The sequence below is a fragment of the Meles meles genome, chromosome 6, assembly GCF_922984935.1.
Source record: "Meles meles chromosome 6, mMelMel3.1 paternal haplotype, whole genome shotgun sequence".
In the NCBI taxonomy this organism is placed as follows: domain Eukaryota; kingdom Metazoa; phylum Chordata; class Mammalia; order Carnivora; family Mustelidae; genus Meles; species Meles meles.
In genome coordinates this window covers 138,226,473-138,245,380 of record NC_060071.1, presented here as the reverse complement: position 1 = coordinate 138,245,380, position 18,908 = coordinate 138,226,473, and the positions used below count along the sequence as shown (strand labels likewise).

The 18,908-nt window shown below is 44.2% G+C and overlaps 1 protein-coding gene across 6 annotated transcripts in view; it reads right to left on the bottom strand.

Moving 5' to 3' along the window:
• The window catches only part of DPF3 (double PHD fingers 3), a 268,632-nt gene that overhangs the window by 50,332 nt on the left and 199,392 nt on the right, over positions 1–18,908 (bottom strand). For 3 of the 6 annotated variants that reach the window (XM_046009580.1, XM_046009583.1, XM_046009581.1), the window contains one exon: positions 17,303–17,431. In XM_046009580.1, coding sequence (XP_045865536.1) covers positions 17,303–17,431 — 129 coding nt within the window. Of the gene's footprint in view, positions 1–3,622; positions 5,386–11,652; positions 12,445–12,916; positions 14,346–17,302; positions 17,432–18,908 lie in introns of those variants that run through there. The other 3 variants (XR_006818793.1, XR_006818792.1, XM_046009582.1) reach the window with 3 other exon arrangements.

The following is an 18,908-nucleotide window of genomic DNA, read 5'->3' as shown; positions in this document are numbered from 1 at the left end:
AAATATCTTCTCCGTTGTAGTGTCTTCTGAAATAAGATACATATAAGATGTGAAATACTTAAGAAAAATTTAACTAACAAAAATTCTGGGGTGACATATATATTTTTATACAAAATATAAATTAACCCCGGGGCACCTGGGTGCCTCTGTTGGTTGGGCATCCAGCTCTTAGTTTTGGCTCAGCTCATGATCTCAGGGTCCTGTGGTCAAGTGCCCGCGTTGGGCTCTGCGCTCTGTGTGGAGTCTGCTTGTCCCTCTCCCTGCCCCTCTGCCCGTCCCATGCTCTCTTTCTCTCTCTCAAATAAATAAAATCTTTAATATATATATTTATATATATAACATATATAATATAAATATGTATATTTCTCCAGAATTTTTATTTCTTTTCAGTATTTTACATCTTCTATGCATCTCATTTTAGAGAACGCTTTGTAAAATACATATTTATTTAGGGGAACCTGAGGGGCTCAGTCAGTTAAATATCTGACTCTTGATTTTGGCTCAAGGTCATGATCTCAGGGTCATAAGATCAAGTCCCATGTCAGGCTAGGCATTGGCCACGGAGCCTGCTTATGATTCTCTCTTTCTGCCTCTCTTTACCTCCCCCAACCCTCTAATTAAAAAAAAAAAAAAATATATATATATATATACACACACACACACACACATACACATTTTATATATATACTTTTTGATATGTATATAAATATATATACTTTTATATATATTCCATAAATTTTTATATATTTTTTTAAATATACTTAAAATATATAAATTTCTTTTAATCAAAGGAAGTTCTAAATTTGCTCTTTTGGGAATACAATAAAACTTGAACTGAGTTCTGGTCACATGGAGTAATTTGGAAATCTTAGAAAAGAAAGAAGGGTATAAGGGATGTGATCTAACAGATGACTGGTCAGCTATAAGAATAAAGTAAAATAAAGATAAGGAATAAAAACCGTATCTTTGGAGTGCCTGGGTGGCTCAGTCAGTTAAGCATCTACCTTCGGTTCAGGTCATGATCCCAGGGTCCTGGGATCAAATCCTGCATTGCACTCCTTGCTCAGCGGGGTTCTGCTTCTTCCTCTGTCCCCTCCCCCACCCCAAGTTTGCATGTTCTCTCATGTGCAAGATTTCTCTTTCTCTGAAATAAATAAAATCTTTAAATATATACATATAATCTTTAAATAGATATATAGAAAAGTATATATTTATATATATTTATATATGCATCTATAAATATATATTTATGTGTTACATATATATATGTATCTTTAAACTGTATAGCCCCACCCAGGGTTTTAAAGAGAAACCCTTTCGTTTACATGCAGAGGGAGGGGGACTGGATAGGGTAATATCTTCTACTAGAATTTCATTCTGAATCCCTAATGTGCTCAGTAACGACCTAGCCTCATCCAGAGACCAACCCAGGGGCCCATTCCCAGCACATAACAATTCTAAGTCAGGTTACCATTAGACACGTCCATTGGTGAAGCCAAGGAGTTTGGTCAAGGCATTCCATCCTCAACTTCAACCTTACCTAGACTGGAGCCCTTGGGGTAGCTGTCCCAAAGTCATCAAAGGGTGTCTGATACACACTCATATTTTTGTCCACACAAAACTGATTTCAGTGCTTTCAATTTACTACCAATATTTTGGGGAGATCTCACCAAAATTTCTGAATTTTTGGTCTCTCTCAAAAAACCTGGGACCTGAGAACTCTAAGCCCCCATGCCTGCTGGTAGTATCCCTTGAGCTGGTAGCAGCTGTCCCATTCAAAGCAAGGGTACTGTCTGGTTCCATATACTCCCTCCCACTGCCTAGGGTCTCCACACGTCCTAAGGTTGAGTGTCAAGGGCTGCCCCCTTTCCCTGGCACTGCTAATTTTTCTCATGCCTGGCCTGCTTCACTCACTAAAGATACCCACTCTGTGGGCATCTGAATTTGACCCCAGAACTAACCTTCGATAGGAGCTAATATATTTCCAAATGGATGAGGAAAGTGATTTTTCTCTTTCTCATTCTTTGGCTCACGTGTATAGTTTCCACCTCTCTCTTGATCAGTGACCCTCTACAGAAATAAACCGCATGCACGCTTAGCCAACACACTATCATTTGAAAAAGTCCCTCCCTACCCTCATGGGCCACCATTAAAGACAAATGATTCTACTGTGTCCCCTCTAATCCTTGTTATTTGCACTGGTACTACAGCTGCGTGCTGGACATCTTATCCCTAAAAGCAGCCCAAAGACAATACCTATGAAGAGAGCCTATGTCATGGGGTAAGATCTACTTTACACAGAGAAAATGTTTGCTCATCAGAATCAAGGTCCCCTTTTCTAGGTCATAAATTAGAAGGAAGACTTCAGGTGCAATTTCCCTCCTAAGACGATATTTAATCCTATTGGTGACCTCTGAGTTGTGTCTAGGGTCTCAAATTGAAGTCACTATAGGAAGTGGGTGATAACATAATAAATGTGAAAAACCTATTTACACTGAGTATCTATCAGCAGATGAGTAGATAAATAAAATGTGGTGTATGCATGCCATGGAATGTCACTCAGCCTTAAGGAAGGACATTCTGACACCTGCTACGCTAGAGATAACCCTGAAGACATTATGCTAAGAGAAATAAGACCGTCACTAAAGGACGAATACCGTAAGATTCCACTTACATGAGATACCTAGAGCAGCCTTATTCACAGAGACAGAAAGTAGCATAGGGGTAGCCAGGGGCTCAAGAGAGGAGAGAATGAGGAGTTCTATTTAAGAGGCACAGAGTTCCCACTGGAGAAGATGAAAAAGTCCCGGAGATGGACAGAGGTGATGGTTGTCCAACGGTGTGAATGCACTTAATGCCACTGAACATTAATATGGTAGATATCATATAATGCATATTACATGACAATAAAAAGAAAACAAAAGCCTAAGGAGAGTATATGGGTGGGGGGAGGTTTTAACTGCTAGGGAAACTTATATGCCCATAATAAATGTCACAATGTGACAATGCTCAGAGGGCAAGACATGGCCTGAAAGGCTGGTCTGGTTCCACCTGACCTAGAGTGCCCAACCGAGAAAAGTATTCACTTCCACGCACAAGAAGAGACCTGTCATAGGGTCTGGTTTACAGCGGTACCAATTGGCAGCATGGGGACACTATACCAAGAGCCCTTCTCAGGCAATGGAAACTTGAACCTCCCAGATTTTTCCAAGCACACACTAAATCCGGCATTCTTATGCCAAACTATTTTTGGCCCAGATATAACGGCAACGTTCGACAGGCATATCAAGTCTGGACACGTAAAGAGGTTCTCCATGGAGACAGTGACGATGGCTGTGGTGACGATGGGTAGATGACAGCAACTCTGGACTCAGAGACCAGGTACTGGCACCAGCTCTGGGCACCATTCACTTCCCAAGCCAACCACCTGTCAGCCGAGCCAGCGGCAACCACCGTTCTGCACTCACTCCACTTCTGAATAAAACAATAAGGTTCAACACACCTTGGGCATGCGAGTGGGCAGAAGCCTTTCAAGACGGTATGAAAGTCGAACTCAAGTAGGATGAGGTCAGTAAAGCGAAATTTACAGAGATGCTATAGGAGCATTGGAAACAGGCTTTTATTTAACAGAAACTTACACAAATTTGATACACACCCTACATTATGCAAAGCTTTATCACAATTCTACACATTATAACTTGCAGTTGGTTGGAGAGTGGGTTATTATTATAATTATTAGCATTTTGAAAAGGGACCTTTTCTATCAGAAAATGTCACCGAAAAGGGCTTCAGAAGTATATAAAGACGCTCTCCGTGAGCTCCCCCCGGGACTGGCCTTGAATGAGACAGCTGAAGGGGCTAGCGGGACGTCTGTGCCATCCAATCTCCCCTTTCAAAGGCAAGAGAGATTCGCAAGCTCAGACCCATTCCAGTAACACTGAAACTCAAGGACTTGCTGATGAGGGTATATCCGGCATTACGCTGTACGTTCATGATGATGACTCTGTTTGCAAGTGAGACAACGTCAAGAATATGGGCACACAGAAGACCTGGAGTAGAACGGAGTGGCCCAGCCAGTCAGCCCAGCTCCTCTGCTAGGCCACAGACACAGAGCTGAATTACATTTCATAGCCGTCACGTTCACTGTCACCCACATGGTCACAAGGGAACACGTTAGAACACGCGCTTTTCTCCTTCACCCCCAAGAGCAACTGAGCTTGAGGCTTCTGTCACTCAGGTTGACCTTCCTTGCCCCTGGGGACACACTAGAACATTAGGCCCCCCAAAGCCAGATCAGCAGAAGGCTCCCTTTGCTAGTCTCCTCTGGAAGCTGTTGGGCGACCAAATGAATATCACCTCAGCTGATGCATATTTTGTCGTCCTTTTTTTTTCTCTCTCTTCACTGCATTATTTTAAAACATAGCTCTCTGTGTTTGAAAATGTAGCACTCGCAGAGATAGGGTTAATCACTAGATGGAATTCCTTTCTGAACTAGGCCTCATCAGACATGAGACCAGAAGGCGAGCTGCTTCTCGACATCCAGATAAATGGGGATTGCCTACGGGGAGGGGGCGGGGAGAGGGGTTTTCTTGGGGGAGGCAGGGGTGGAGAGACTCCTGATAGCCTTTCTGGCTAATTTATTTCTGTCACGTCTTAACACATAACCATACAACATCACCAACACTTTCAACAGAATTTTGAAGAAGGGAAAAAAAAAAAACAATCACTCCTCACTTACCAACTCGCAGAAATAAAAATACCTAAAGCACATACATGAATGGCTTTTTTTAAAAGCCTGAGAGAGCAGAGTTGATCTTTATTTTCTTATTAAAAATGTGGGGTATTTTTCCTTAGAGTTAATAGGCAGTCTTTATTTTACATTAAGTACTCTTTTGATTTCGTGTCTTCACAAAATTGCTTTTAAGTTTCGAAGTAGAAGGTACTTTAAACAAAAATACGGTGCCATGTCAGCACTTTTTTCTTTTAAATATTGAAATAAATAAAATAGTTAACTCTTTTTGTTTTTCATCAGTTTGTTCGTGTTCAGTTATTTCTATTGTAGAGCAATTCCAGTCTGACCTGGGTACTTTCTCACAGACACTCAAAGAAAATGTAATGAAGAATTTAAAAAAAGGAAAAAAGAAATCTTCTTATTGCACAAACTTAGGCCATTCCCGAGACTTCTCTGAGCTGAGCTGAGTCGCACTAGAGGCTTTTCCACAATCCAGGCTCCTGTGTTGGCTGAAACACACGCTCAGGAGGGGGCCAGGCAAGGGAAGAGGAAGAGGAGGAGGAGGAGGAGGCGTAAATCAACGTGGCTTCTTGTCACCTTCTTCGGAAATGGCTTGCTTGGAGGATGCGGGAGTCCCCAGGTCAGAGAGTTGACTGCAGAGGGAAAGGCAATGAAAGATAAAACAAAACAACAGCACAGGACAACTATCTAAAAAAGGAAAGATTCAAATTAAGGGGATGATGGCAATGAAATGAGTTGAAAAGAAAAAACAAAAGAAGGAAGGTTGAGAACGTACTACCTATGGCCATGCGCATGAGCCCACAGCTCTGTGCAAGGAGAGCCAGGCTGGGTCTCCTGTGCCGCGAGCACCAGCAGCACGAGATCAGCCAGCGATGGGGCAGGTCATCTGTGCCCGGGGCAACTGGGGGACACGAGGACATGGCGGGATTTTCAGTCCCTAGGTGGTAGAGTAGGCAAAACTGGGTGCTGGCAAAATCTATTGTTCTTTCTCCTCTGCTTGGTTTGCTGAATCTTTCTGCTGTTAAAAGACCCCAGAAGGACCATTCCAGTGCAATCGGTCTGCCTGTCACCCAAGCAGAAATGTGTAGTTCTAGGGTGTAGGACCAGTGGCAGTGACAAAAGCCCCAACGGATACCCCATTGGGCCCTAAGCCTTCATGCACATAACCTCAACCCCAACTCCAAATGATTCGAGGCTGTGAGAATTACTCAGGGAGGGACCCAAGCCAGAGATTCATTCGAGTTCTCAACTAGCCCAGTGATCCCAATTGTCGGCCTTGGAACCTGGTGGCAATTCAGTCCTGATGGGTCTATTAGCCTGGATGAGTACCAATCAGGAGTGGATTTTACTTCTAGCCGGAATGAAATCTGCTAAGTTATTTCAGTCTTGGAATGGAATATTCCACACAAAGGAATACAACCAAGTACTATGACATTTCACCCCAGAAGCAGAGAGCAGAGGTGGGCACCCCTAAACAGGTCATGTTGGGCTGGGGGAGGGGGAGAAAGGAGGGGCCCAACTTGAGAATGGCCAAGGCAGCAAGGACCAAAGTTCAAAACCAAATGAGCTGCTCAGTTGAACACCACCCACCCTCCGCTGGCCTCCATCTTTCTTTCTAATACCCAAGTCATTGCTCAGTGCTCAGGGGTATAGGACTGTTATAGATGCTTCCAAGACTGAGACTCTATCTGTCTACTTAATGGTTTCAGATAGAGGCTGAAAAGAGCCTCACCTCTACCAACCACCAAGCCCTCCCCCTCCATCTGCTCCTATTTCCTTCCCCTGAATCCCATCCCATGCCCTCCCATGGTCTCACCTCTCAAGTCTGCTTTCCCGGTGCCCTTTCCCAGACTCTGGTCCTCTGCTCTAGTGCTCATCCCTTCGCTGTCCCTCCTGCCTATAGTCCTTTCACTTCACTGATAAAACTAGTTGGCGTTCAGACCTCCCACAGGTGCCTGCCAAGTGTTCCCTTACTGGGCACCAAAATTTTCACTCCCTTGTAGGAGTCTTTCTGTGCCTCTCTTAGTGCCCCCAACCCCTCCAGTCAGATACCATCTACCACTCTTTCAGTGAGTCTGTCTCATTCCATACCCTCATGCCCTTTCAATTTCCTCAAATTTCCATCCTTGACCCCCCAACACACACACACACACACACACACACACATTCTTATTTGCCCCACTGAAGCCACCTAGAAAATAGCTGGTTGGTTCTCAACCTTGTCCTCCTAACATCCATTTCCTCCTTCATTTCCTCTGGCTGGGCAAAATGCAGGCCATCAAAAATATCTCACTGCCTCTCAGTCTTCTGCTTTCAATCCCCTTCAAGGAAGCTACCTTTCCATCTCTACATATATCTTCAACATTCCCCTGACCCCTGTCCTCACACCCTCCTTCTCCCTCCTGACCTCCCAACCCCCATCACTACCTCACTGGCTCCTGGAGAGCCAGTCCCCCTCTGACTTGACCAATAGATACTGTGTCCAGATATGTCCTCTCCAACCTGTCTGTCCACGGTATTTATTGAACATCCACCATGTATGGAATGAGACACTAAATCCTTCCACTAATTAGCTCAGAAACATTGCTCAGTTCCCAATTTATTTCAACAAATAATTATGGCACAATGGTGTCAGGCACTGTCCAAGGGACATGAATGACATCATCTTTGCCCTCAAGGAACACACCATCTGTTTGATGAGAAAGACTACAGTCATGTTGTAATAAGCACTCTAAGAAACTCTCCCTGGCTGCTGTGATCCCCAGCAAAAATAATCACGTATCACCCCATGATGCTCTCACACACATTTATTAACTACTTGTGACTATCTGCTCTGCCCACCTGGACTGCCAAAACTCCAGAGGACACCAAATCCATTGGTCCCATGTTTAATTTCAGCCTATCCTTCACAGGGCTGAACAGTCATACACAGTCCACTGTTATTCAGCCACTAGTCACCAAATAAACAAAGGCATATATGAATGAAAATAGTATCGTGCAAAGTGTATAAATATACTAGTCTGAACCTGAGCTGAAAGGACAAATGTGTGAGTCACCAATCATGGGATAAATCAATCATGTGCCCCCTGATACGAGGCCCGAGAAGGATGCAACATCATTTCTACAGTACTCTTATCCAAATTCATAACCCGACTGTAGCCCTTAGGAAACAGTACACAATCCCAAAGAGAAGGGCTTCCTAGGAATTGACTAGCTTTATGGTATGAAAGACAAAGACAGACTCCAGAACTAACCACTCCAGATTAAAGGACTTTAAGAGGACGTGACAACTAAGTACAACATGCCATCCTACATGAATCCGGGACCGGAAAAAGGACATTATTAGTGAGACTTTCGACACAATGTGAATAAGGTCTCTAGATGGGGAAGTATTGCATCAATATTAATTTCCTGATCGTGATCCGTTTATTGAGGTTATTTGAAGAATCTAAGAGTACATAAGAATTCTTTGTGTTATTTGCGTGAGTTTCTTGTAAATCTGAAATTATTTCAAAATTAACAAATTTTAGGCCTTTGTCATTGGTTGAAGGCCAGTATGGAGATACTTTGAAAACCTAACTGACAATGCTTTGTAGCTAATAATTCCGTTCTGACAGTGTTCTTCCATCATTCTCAGTATTCCGTAAATCAATCAAGCAGAATGGTTTTTCCTGTACTGTTATTTTGAGAAAATGGTCAGAAATCACTTTTATTGAGCAAAACAGTATCATATAATTCAATTCTTCAGTGTTAGAAGCACTTGGGCTTGTGAAGTGTTCACTCCCTGCCATTCACCCCACCCATCCTCACCCCTGCCCCGATGTCACCACCAAAACACTGCCTGTTTAAGAAGCTCGACCTCAGTTCCTTAGGAAAGTTCACAAGAACTTCAACGTTGCTCTGTCTCAGCAGGACTCTAATGTGATTCTGCTTTATCTTGTTTTGTTTTTATGGCGTCAAATGCCTCCTCTCAATCCGATGAGGTCTTGAATGAAAGACCGCAAAAGCTTTACTGATTTTACTCAATAAATCTCAAAACTACGATCTGCGGGAGAAGTCAGTACAGACTGAGAAAAGATTATCAGAAGACCCGAACACTGCTTATGGAGGCTGGAACTTCAGTTACCTAATGTAGTCAGTCTGTTTCCTCATCAGTAACATGGGAACGAATGACGTCTATCCTATCCCACGAGGTGGTTTTAAGAATCATCATGAGAAAATCTTGGTTATATATTATAATAGGATAAGAAACGTTCACATGATAAGGATAGAGAAACTGAGGCAGAGGTTCATGGCAACAAATTCACACAGGGACTGAATCCAGAACCCAGAACTTTTTATTTCTACTCTAGGTTTCTACTCGTTGGGATCAAAAATGCCTCACTCCAAGAATTTACAACACAATTAACTTCACTTCCAAACGCTAAACAAAATCTCCTGCAGAAAAATTCCTACTACATGAAGCTGCTCGATCTTTAAGTACAAGTTTAAGATCATATTCATCAGATGTAACAGGAGGCATATTGGGATAATATTAATTAATTTTATTCCCCATGAAGTGAGTACTTCCAAACAGCTTTTAGTTCTCTCCCCGAGTAATCATCTTGTGTTCCCTCAAGTGCTATCTAAAGGCAATATCGGGCCGCAGCCCATTAGGTGCGTAGAGAGATGCAAAGTAAGCAGGAAGGTTTAAAGGGGTACAATGGATGTGAACATCATATTTTTATTAAATCCTTCTCTCTAAAATACCAGTAGCAAATTGCATTACTGACTTTAAAGTACCTTTAAAAAATTAAAAGCGTATTTCTCACTCCCAGGGTTACAGGATAGAGGACCAGAACTCAACACAGTCTCAGTAACAGAAATAAAGGATTAGATTGTTCTAGGTGGGGAAAAAACACCAGAGAGACAACAACAGTCATCGCTTTTACATCAACAGTTCTCCCCAGGGGATTGGAAGGTTGTAACAAATTTAGAAAGTTCTGTATCTTTGGTTTTCCTATCTTGGGGCTAAGACTCAGAAACTGATGACGTGTCTGAAGCATTTTTGGTGGTGTTTTCCTGAGCTGAGGACAAAGGATGCTAGTCAGATCTTTTTCATCTTGATGATTGTAATTTCTTTTATATTGAATTTGAGTAGTGACACTTATTTAACAAGAGGAACAACAAAATGATAGATGTGTTGACTGGGGCACAGCTCTTACAACTCCTGAGGTCACCAAAAAAAAAAAAAAAAAAAAAAGGCTTGGTTCCTAATAGACGTCAGTCAGGAGGGAATGTCTAGAATTGATGACTTAGAAAGAAGATGAGTTCTCTGCAATATTCTGCATAGAATTTTAATTGGAATTGTCTTTTGGGGGATCTAATTGTTTACTCTTCCATTTTAAAATTGTCTTTAATAAGGTTATCTTTCAAAGCTATATTCATTACAACACCCCTTTCTTTGACTGGACCTGAGAAAAAGCAAGGGCTATCTACCTACCTAACTTTCTTTATCTTCCCCTCTTTGACCAAGTAATAGTTGGAAAAGGAGTATTAGTTGAAAGAAGTGCAGCCAAAACCATGACCAAAGGAGGCATTCTGGTTCCAGAAGAATATCAAGGAAAAATATTGTCAACAACTGTACTAGCTTGTTGGCTCAGGCTCTAAAGGAAGGGGTGGAAAGATTCAACCAGTCAGCATGAAAGTTGGAAATAAAGTTCTTCCCCCAAGATACAGAAGCACGAAAGTAGTTCTAGATGACAAGGATTAGTTTTTATTTAGAGGCAATGTGTGACATTGTTGGGAAGTACGTAGATTGGAAAAAAAATCACTATTGAAAAGGCATCACAGGAAGCTGCCCATTCCACTGAATTCTGAAAGCTCTCACCATGTAAAGAATTTCCATATCTCTCTTTTATAATAAACTAATGATATCCAAACTTTAAAAAATTATAAATAAAAAATTAAAAAATATATATGGATGTATTTCCTATATTCCTATATTCCATATACAGGACCATGAAAGTGGTACCACAGAACAATAATAAAGGAATACAGGTCCTGGAGTCAGGCTGCCAGGGATCAAAACCAGGCGCCTTATTAACTGTGAGGCCTTAGGACATCCCTGAACCTTAGTATTAAGCCTCAGATTCCGTATCTGTATACTGGGGCTAATATAAGCACCTTCCTCCTGGGGTAATCATGAGGCTCAAAGGAACTGTCCTAGGGAAAGCACTCAGAACAATGCCTGGTACATAAACATCGGTGGTTGTTATAGAGAGAAAGGGGGACAAAGGTATCACATCAACCATGCAGGCGTTCGGAAACCCACGACCACCAGCTTCGTCCTCCTGTGCCTCCTCTGAGTTTCCTTCCTTCATCTTAAGACATTTGTTTTCAAAGCCACGTTCACTCCACTCCTTCAAACCTCACTCAACCTCTCTGGATTGATCTTTCTCAGCTGAAAAGTAGAAAATTTGAACTTGATCATCTTCAAAGTCCTCTCTGGTTTCTTCTTGTTTTTGGTTTTTTTTTTTTTGAAAGGATGTAAATTCTGAGTCCGTTGGAAGATAGTATAAGCAAGGTGAGACCAGGGGCTCAGGCCATGCTAGGATACGTTACCATGCTTGGTTGGTCACACCAACTGAGAAAGATGAGAACGTCTACTACCCCCAAAAGGAGAAACTGAAGATCAGGCTCTGCTCGTAAAATTAAAATAGAGAAGCAACAGCCACGCTCGGATAAATCTTTCCATGGGACGCTGCCTTGTTAGACAGGTCTTCCTTTTGGTTCTCCTTTAGAACCCCAAGCTAGACTCTGAAATTAGGTGGCTTTTTATAATTTAAATTAAGTTTTGGGTTTTTTGTTTAGTTTCAAGTTCAAAGGCAAGCTGTCATTGAAAATGTTACGACTACAAACAACTACACAGATTTCAAATGATCGTATAGATTGGTTGGACATATTTTTATTAACATAGAAGCTCACACTTCACCAATGAGAGCAAGTCGCAATGCTATGAATCCAACATCTAAGTCAAAGCAAAGCAATGACAAGGAGGAGAAGGACAGCAAGAGCGGGTTGTACCCCCTTAGCAGAAGTCAACGGGAACCAACTATGTGGGCTTTTTCACACAGGTGAGCATGCAGGACAGGAATATTACAACATGGGGGGTTTATCCCATATCCTCTAGGAGCAGGGCCACATGGAGACTAGGCAGGACGTCCCGAAAATGGATGAGGTTGTTCCTTTCATTCTCTCACAACTGAAGGCAAATGCCCAGGCCAGGACTTACACACTTCAAGCAGGAGAAAAGTAGAAGTTCTTTCTGTCTCAGGCTACCAGGGAAGCACAAAGGGTCCATTCGTGGGTTTCTTTGCTTAGTCTTGGCTTTTGTTCAGTGGGTTTGTTATTTTAATGAGAGGTCTCATTCATGAAGATTCCCAAAGCCTGGATTGTCAAAGTAGATCTTCCCAGACACTAAGAAGCAGCCTGTTGCCTGCATGGCGGCTACTTGGCTCTCCCAACCCAAGCCACATGGCAGTACCCGTGTCTCTGGACCTGTGCTCTCATGGAGGCCGGAGACCCTGACCTTTAGGGTCTTTAGGATCTTCAGATCAGCACAGTTGAGTGTTTTCCTAATCAGAGGTCCTCTTTAATATGGACTCATCCCCTTGGCAGCTAAGTCGGTCCGTGGAACAAGGAACACCGCCCTAGACATGCAGACACCGGTGGCCGCACTCTTTCATTCCGCCCAAGTACAGCAGCCAGCCCCAGCCTCAGATCCCTGGTCTCCACCCACCAGGTGCAGCCAAGGAAGGCAGAGGGAGACAAGCACTTCCCCAGCCACTTTCTCTTACGGTTGAAGCCAGAAGCCAGAAGCTCACCATTCTCTGTACAGGGCCCCTCCCACAGTCCAAGCAAGCCTCAGTTGCCACACTAGCCCCAGGCCCACATGGGGAAGCATGCACACACGGGAAGCAGAGGGCTGGAGAGAAGACACTCTACACCCATAGTCAGGCCCACACTAACAAGGGGGTGTGAGCCCAGGAAAACAAAAGACAAGCCAGGGGAGGAAAAGGAAAGAAGGAAAGAAAAAACAAACTAACTAACAAAAAACAACAACAACAGAAAACAACTATGATGGTTTTGCCCTCCCTGTAAGACAGGCCAGCTGACACGTACCTTCGAACTAGGACTGCACAGCTGTTCCTTCTTGGGACTGCCAGCAAGGTGAACGGTCTTCTCCATCGCCCCAGGGACCTTGAACAAGTGTTGCTTTGGTTTATTTCAGGAGGTGCTATTGGAAACATAAAACAAAGTGCCTGGAGGGCACTATAAAAAAAAAAAAATAGAAGAAGAAACACGGGAGACTTGATCATCCAACGGGAATTTATGTTTGTCAACAGGGGCTGGGGGAGAGGGACGTATACTGTGAGGTATCGTTCTTCTGTCCGTGAGCGCGGCCTCGGGTTGCTTTGTCACTGCAAGTCCATGGCTTTCTGTTTGTACTCCGTTCTTGTGTTTGGAAATTGCTCTTCACCAGAAGGAAAGTGAGGAAAAGCCCAAGGACCACACCACCGCGGCTATGCCGGTGCCGGGAGGAGCCCAGGAGGCGCTGGCAGGTGGGGCCCAGGCACTGGAGGGAGGCCACACACGGAGGGCCAGACTTCCCAGGAGCTGCTGACATTTTCTCGCAAGCAGGGAGGAAGATGGAAAGGTCAGGGAGCAGAAATGGGGAGGGGGTCTGCTGTAGGGAGCCACACTCCGTGGGGTACAAAAATGCCATCATCTCCCAGCGAGGAAATCCTCCCGACTAGGTGTCCTTGAATCAATCCCTCCCCCAGAGGCTCTCTCCCAAGCAGGATATCGCTTCCATTGCTTTGATTTCCCTTCTCTCTCTCTCTCTCTCTCTCTCAAGAAAAAAGGTCCATTTCTAATAATAGCTAGAACACATAAATAATCATTTTTAATGTTATTCATTCTTTGTTTCCAAACCCAACGTTCCTCCTCTCTTCATTTTGCCAATAAATAGGAAAACTGAGGAAATTGACTCTGCTCATGTCAAAAAGATTCCCCACCCCCCCCACCTCCCCCAAAGAGAGACAATCCACCTAACTTCCCATTTCTATGGAAAATGAACAGCACGTCAGGATGACATCTCTCTGAAGGACTGTTATCCTGCTCTTTTGTTCTGTTTTGTTTCAGTAGTTTGTGCTTCTGTTGTACCTACCCAAGACACCGGGGCATGGGGGAGGGAAGGATGCATGTGGAAGGAGAGAAGGAAAAAGCAAGGATGAAGGGAAAACCTAAAGTTGACTTTCATTTAAAAAAAAAAAATGTATATCAGACCCAAAATAGTGACCAAAGTCAGAGGGCGATGGCTAGTCGCCCAGAAAGTCTGTTCCGTGGGTTTAGCAACTGCCCTTTTTATCTGCTGTGGGCGAACCCCGACCACTGCGGCGTCCTCGGCAGGAGCGAGGCTCTTCCAAATCGTCCTCATCAAAGCCGTGGAAAGTTGACGTGTCACTTTCTGACGTGGAACCGAATAAGTCCTCCGTGGTGCGTGCTGCGGCCGTTGCCTCCTCCTTCCTGCCTTCTCCTCCCAAATGAGCTGACATGTATGATGAATATATCAGCACATGGGTTAAGCAACAGACAGCATTATTAATATTCTTATTACATTCTTACAACGTTACTCTTAATAGCAAGACCAAAAACCCCTTTCACACCAAAAGGGATTAGCTGGGTGCATCACCCGGTGACTGGGATTCAGGGTCACGGGACAAAGCCAACATTTCGGGGGAACGGATTCCTCCCGCCCCAGAAAGCCACCATCTCTACGACAATGCATGTGTCCACAGCTCTGACAGCGACAGATTCGACCGCAGTCTGTCCTTCTCCTCTTCTGTCTGCACACATACGCATGCATGCCCGCTCAGCCCCGCCCCAGATAAGGAGTTGTCTTAGTGGTTTTTAAGCCTGGTTGGTATTTCTTTGGTGTTTTCAGTTGGTGTTTCTTTGAACACTGTTTGTCCTTTGCTTTGACAGTAGCTTTACAAAGGTATTACTGTCAGATAACCTATTCGAGATGGTTAAGCCTCCATCCGTTTTATTTTTATTTGTACCCGTTTCTAATCCCATTCTTATGGCACCCTTTCAGTTCTGCACTTAGAGCATGTAGTTCATTTGCACTGAAAGCGAGAAGTTGCAAAGTCTGACAAGCGGTAGGCAATAGAAGAGTGTCTTGTTTTCTTTAACGACTGGAGGAAACTTCAGTGCTGTACCCACATACGTGCACCCGGGTGCACATACACACCTGTCTGCACACACTGGCACACTCACACGCAAACACACACACACACACACACACTCCAGCCACTAAACACACCCAGGTCTTCGTGACTCCAGAAAGTCCAGAGTTGTCCAATCTAACTCAGAGCACCAAAAAAGCAGGAATTCGGGGTTTCAAAAGCCTAATAAAATATAATGTCCTGAATCTAGAAAACTCAGGTTTAAACTTATTTACACTGTAAATGGGACCCAGGACCTCCCCCGAATGAGGTCACGGTGTTTCACTTATGGTGTCAATTTCAAGAATCTCATTTTCTCCCCAGGAAACAGAGGTACCGGGGAAGATGGGAAGGGAAAGACAGTTTTTCTGAGCTTCACACTCTACCTTGGAAGGACTCCAAGGAGGCCCTAGAGAAGTATTCGCCCACCTGCCTTCACAAGCCTGTCTCATGGGCTAATGCCACCTGTTTATTCCCAAGATGGTGACTATTTCAGGAGCATCGGAGTTAGACCTTGACTAAATCATCCACCAAAATTGGCAAATACAATGGGAACACCTAGGCTGGTATCAAATAGCCCCTGAGTCACAGAGCAGACAGATCTTGGGTTGAGAGGGGTGGCGGGGCTGGAGGGTTGGGTGGAGGAATGCTGAATAAAGGCCGGGAGGAGAGGGGCTTTGGATAGACAATACCAACTGCCCACTTCTGGTCCCCCGTGGATCAGATCCAAGTACCCCACTGTTCGTAGGGAAGAAAAAGGGAAGATTCAAGCAGCTTGCAGTGAGCATTCTGAAGCTGCCCTTTCTAATGCACCCCAAACCAGAACAGTCCGTCACGCTCTACCTAGAATATCGCTCCGCCAGGTGACTTTGCTTCTGGTGATAGAGACTTTGTCTGATCGTTTGCTTTTAAAAAACACTGAATTGAATTTCACTGGCTTCGTTTTCTTTAATTATTTCTAAAACTATTCACTTTAAGTATGTAAAACCCAGAGTGCACTGTCACATGAACCCTCTCCTCTAAGCCAGCCCCAGCAGAGTAGAGAGTTCAATGTGAGGTATCATGTTTGGAAAACAAATGAACATGGATGGGCACCAGGTCAGGTCCTTAAGAGCTCAGTGCTGAGGGTATGTGCAACAGAGACCATAGTCCTTTTCCAATTACAGATTTGCTACTCAAGTCAGTCTGGAACCCTAAACAACTCCAACACCAAATATAAAAGGATGGAAGTTCAGGTTTGCAAGGGAAGAACTGAGTTGTTACAGTAAACCCAGGTGTGGTCACCTCGGTCCATCTCCCGGGCCTTGGAGCAGAAAAGACCTTGGGGAGAAATAAGGGAAGGAGAAGTGGCTTCTCACTGCTTACACCAGCCACCCAGCCGAACAGCATCTCACCCACTGGTCAGCACTGGGTCAGACTACAGATGAACCTGAGATCATTTCTCCTCCCTACCTTGTGCTTTTGGCTTCACTAGCACATCGAACAATATGAAAAGTAGGTCGCACCAACCAACCACAACCAGCCAAAGATAATGGTTTGGTTAGAATTGCAAAATGAAACATCTTAAACAAAACTTGAAGGCCTGAACTCAGTTTAAGAATGAGAGAATAAGACCCAAATCTGTTTTTGTCACTTTAGTCTTTGGAGAAGTCAAAGATGAAAATTTCGAAATATACCAAGTTGATTCCAAATCAGCCCTGAGAACACCTGACCTTTGGCTCCCTTGGTCTATCAGGGTCTCTTTTGTCTGTTTTATATGAGAAAATGGGATGCACAGCCAATGGAGGTGGTCTTTACGCAGCTGCCCATGAGCCCCAGGGTTTCAGACTCCCACAGTTCAAGACATAGCTGCTCTCCCTACATTCCTGTTTCCATACTCTTCCAGTTTGCCCCAGGCACGTCCAGAGAACACACACATCTCTGTATTAGATACACACCATCTGATACAAGGAAGCACGTTGCCTGTGTTTCTAGGTGTTTCTTAGACATTCCCTCACTGTCATCCATGACAATACACACAAACAAATATCCACCTCATGGAGAGGCCAGACACAAGCCAAAATCTCCTTTTCCCTCTTCCTACATCCCAGGGCACAACTTTTGGTTCTTAAGACTCAAAGAAGAAAAATATCAAAATGACCTGAAAACTCCTCTGTACTCAGAATCACCACCACATCTTCTCCATTCCACCCTCCAGCCCCCACACAAGATGGCGGAGGGATACAAGTGAAACAGCTCCCGGTCTACAAGCACAGATGCAAGAAGGGGCCACACTCACCAGAGCGTCCACAGTCTGCACAGGACACCAGCTCTTCGGGCCGCCCACTCTTCTTGTTCATGTTAGAGCCCCCCAAGCAGAAGTCACAGTAGTTGTTGGGAATGACTGTCCCATCTGGTCCTTTCTGGGCTATAGAAACATTAGAAGAAAAAAATCTGATTTTAGGCTGACATGCATTTCTACTGGCCCCATTTCTCCCACAGTGTGACAGAATCTGCTCTAGAAAGAATATCAAGTCTAGAATGCAAGGTTTTGTTACAACCAAGTTGTTAAGTTGTGCTACGTTTTCTGTTTGATCCTCTTCAGCTCAGTAGTTCCTCTTTTTTTTTAAGATTTTATTAATTTATTTGAGAGAGAGAGAGGTAATGAGAGAGAGCGAGAATGAGAGGGGGAAGGTCAGAAGGAGAAGCAGACCCCCCACTGAGCAGGGATTCCCAATGTGGGGCTTGATCCCGGGACTCCAGGATCATGACTTGAGCTGAAGGCAGCTGCTCAACCAACTGAGCCACCCAGGCACACATTCAACTCAAGAGTTAATCCCTTGCAAGCTATCCAGAGTTTAGTTTAACTTCTGCAATACTTGCAATATTTTTTACAGAAACTACCTTGCTCCTCTGATCGCATTTCCTGGATGAACAAAGCATCCAGAAGGCCTACTAGTCAAATAAACTTCTCTATCTCTGAACAACCAGCCCTCAGGGCTCAGGCCTCAAACAGCAGGTAGCAACCATAAACAGTGGTGGGATGAGTGGGAGAGAGAATGGGCAATGTCTAGGTCTTGCCCTTGGGAAAGATGCTCTTGTTTGGGAGATATTCCTTCCGTCCCTGAAAATGAAAACAAATTAAGCACTGATGGTAGTCATTTCCAGGAAGGACACCGAAGATGCTTCTGGGGACTCTGATGAACATCTTGCCAGGTACACAAAGGTCCACCCTTGTTCAGCCTCATCTCCCTGAAGTCCAGACGCACGTGTATGGAGAGAACCCAGAACTAGTTAACCAGCAAACCTCAAGGGCCTAGAACCAGACCTGGGCGCTCAGCTCAGCCTCATGCCAAAGATAAGTTGAATGGTGAGTTGGTGAGCACGCCTTGAGGCTCAAGACCTTGTAAGCCACCCCTGCCCAAGGTCCTTATCCATAGGCAAAAATGTTGGGACGTGATCTTAAAAAACAAAGCTTGTGTGAACGGCACATTCTCAAGCACTGAGATCATTCTCAGTTCTAGGGGCTGGCTGAAAAAGCTTGGACAGGTTTCTTTGCATGGGGAGAAATGCCTCCATTCTCCTGTTTTTTTGATCCCTATTGTGGAGATTCATTTGTCACATGAACACTTCCTGTTTGCAACTAAGAAGAAAAGTCTGCCTGTTTATGGGATCAGCCTAAACCACGGGGGTATCTTCCTCCTCGCTATACCCAATGTCTGCTGCTATCTTTCATTATTTACTGGCTAACATTAATCAGGGTCCCGTAGGGTACGAATCTGTAAAAGGAAGCAGATATGTGAGCAGAAATACCATCCAGACAGTAAGTGATAAACGGATTCACCCACTTTAATATGATTCCCTCTGGCCTTCGCTTCCTCCATGCCTCTGCTTTGCCTCCAGGA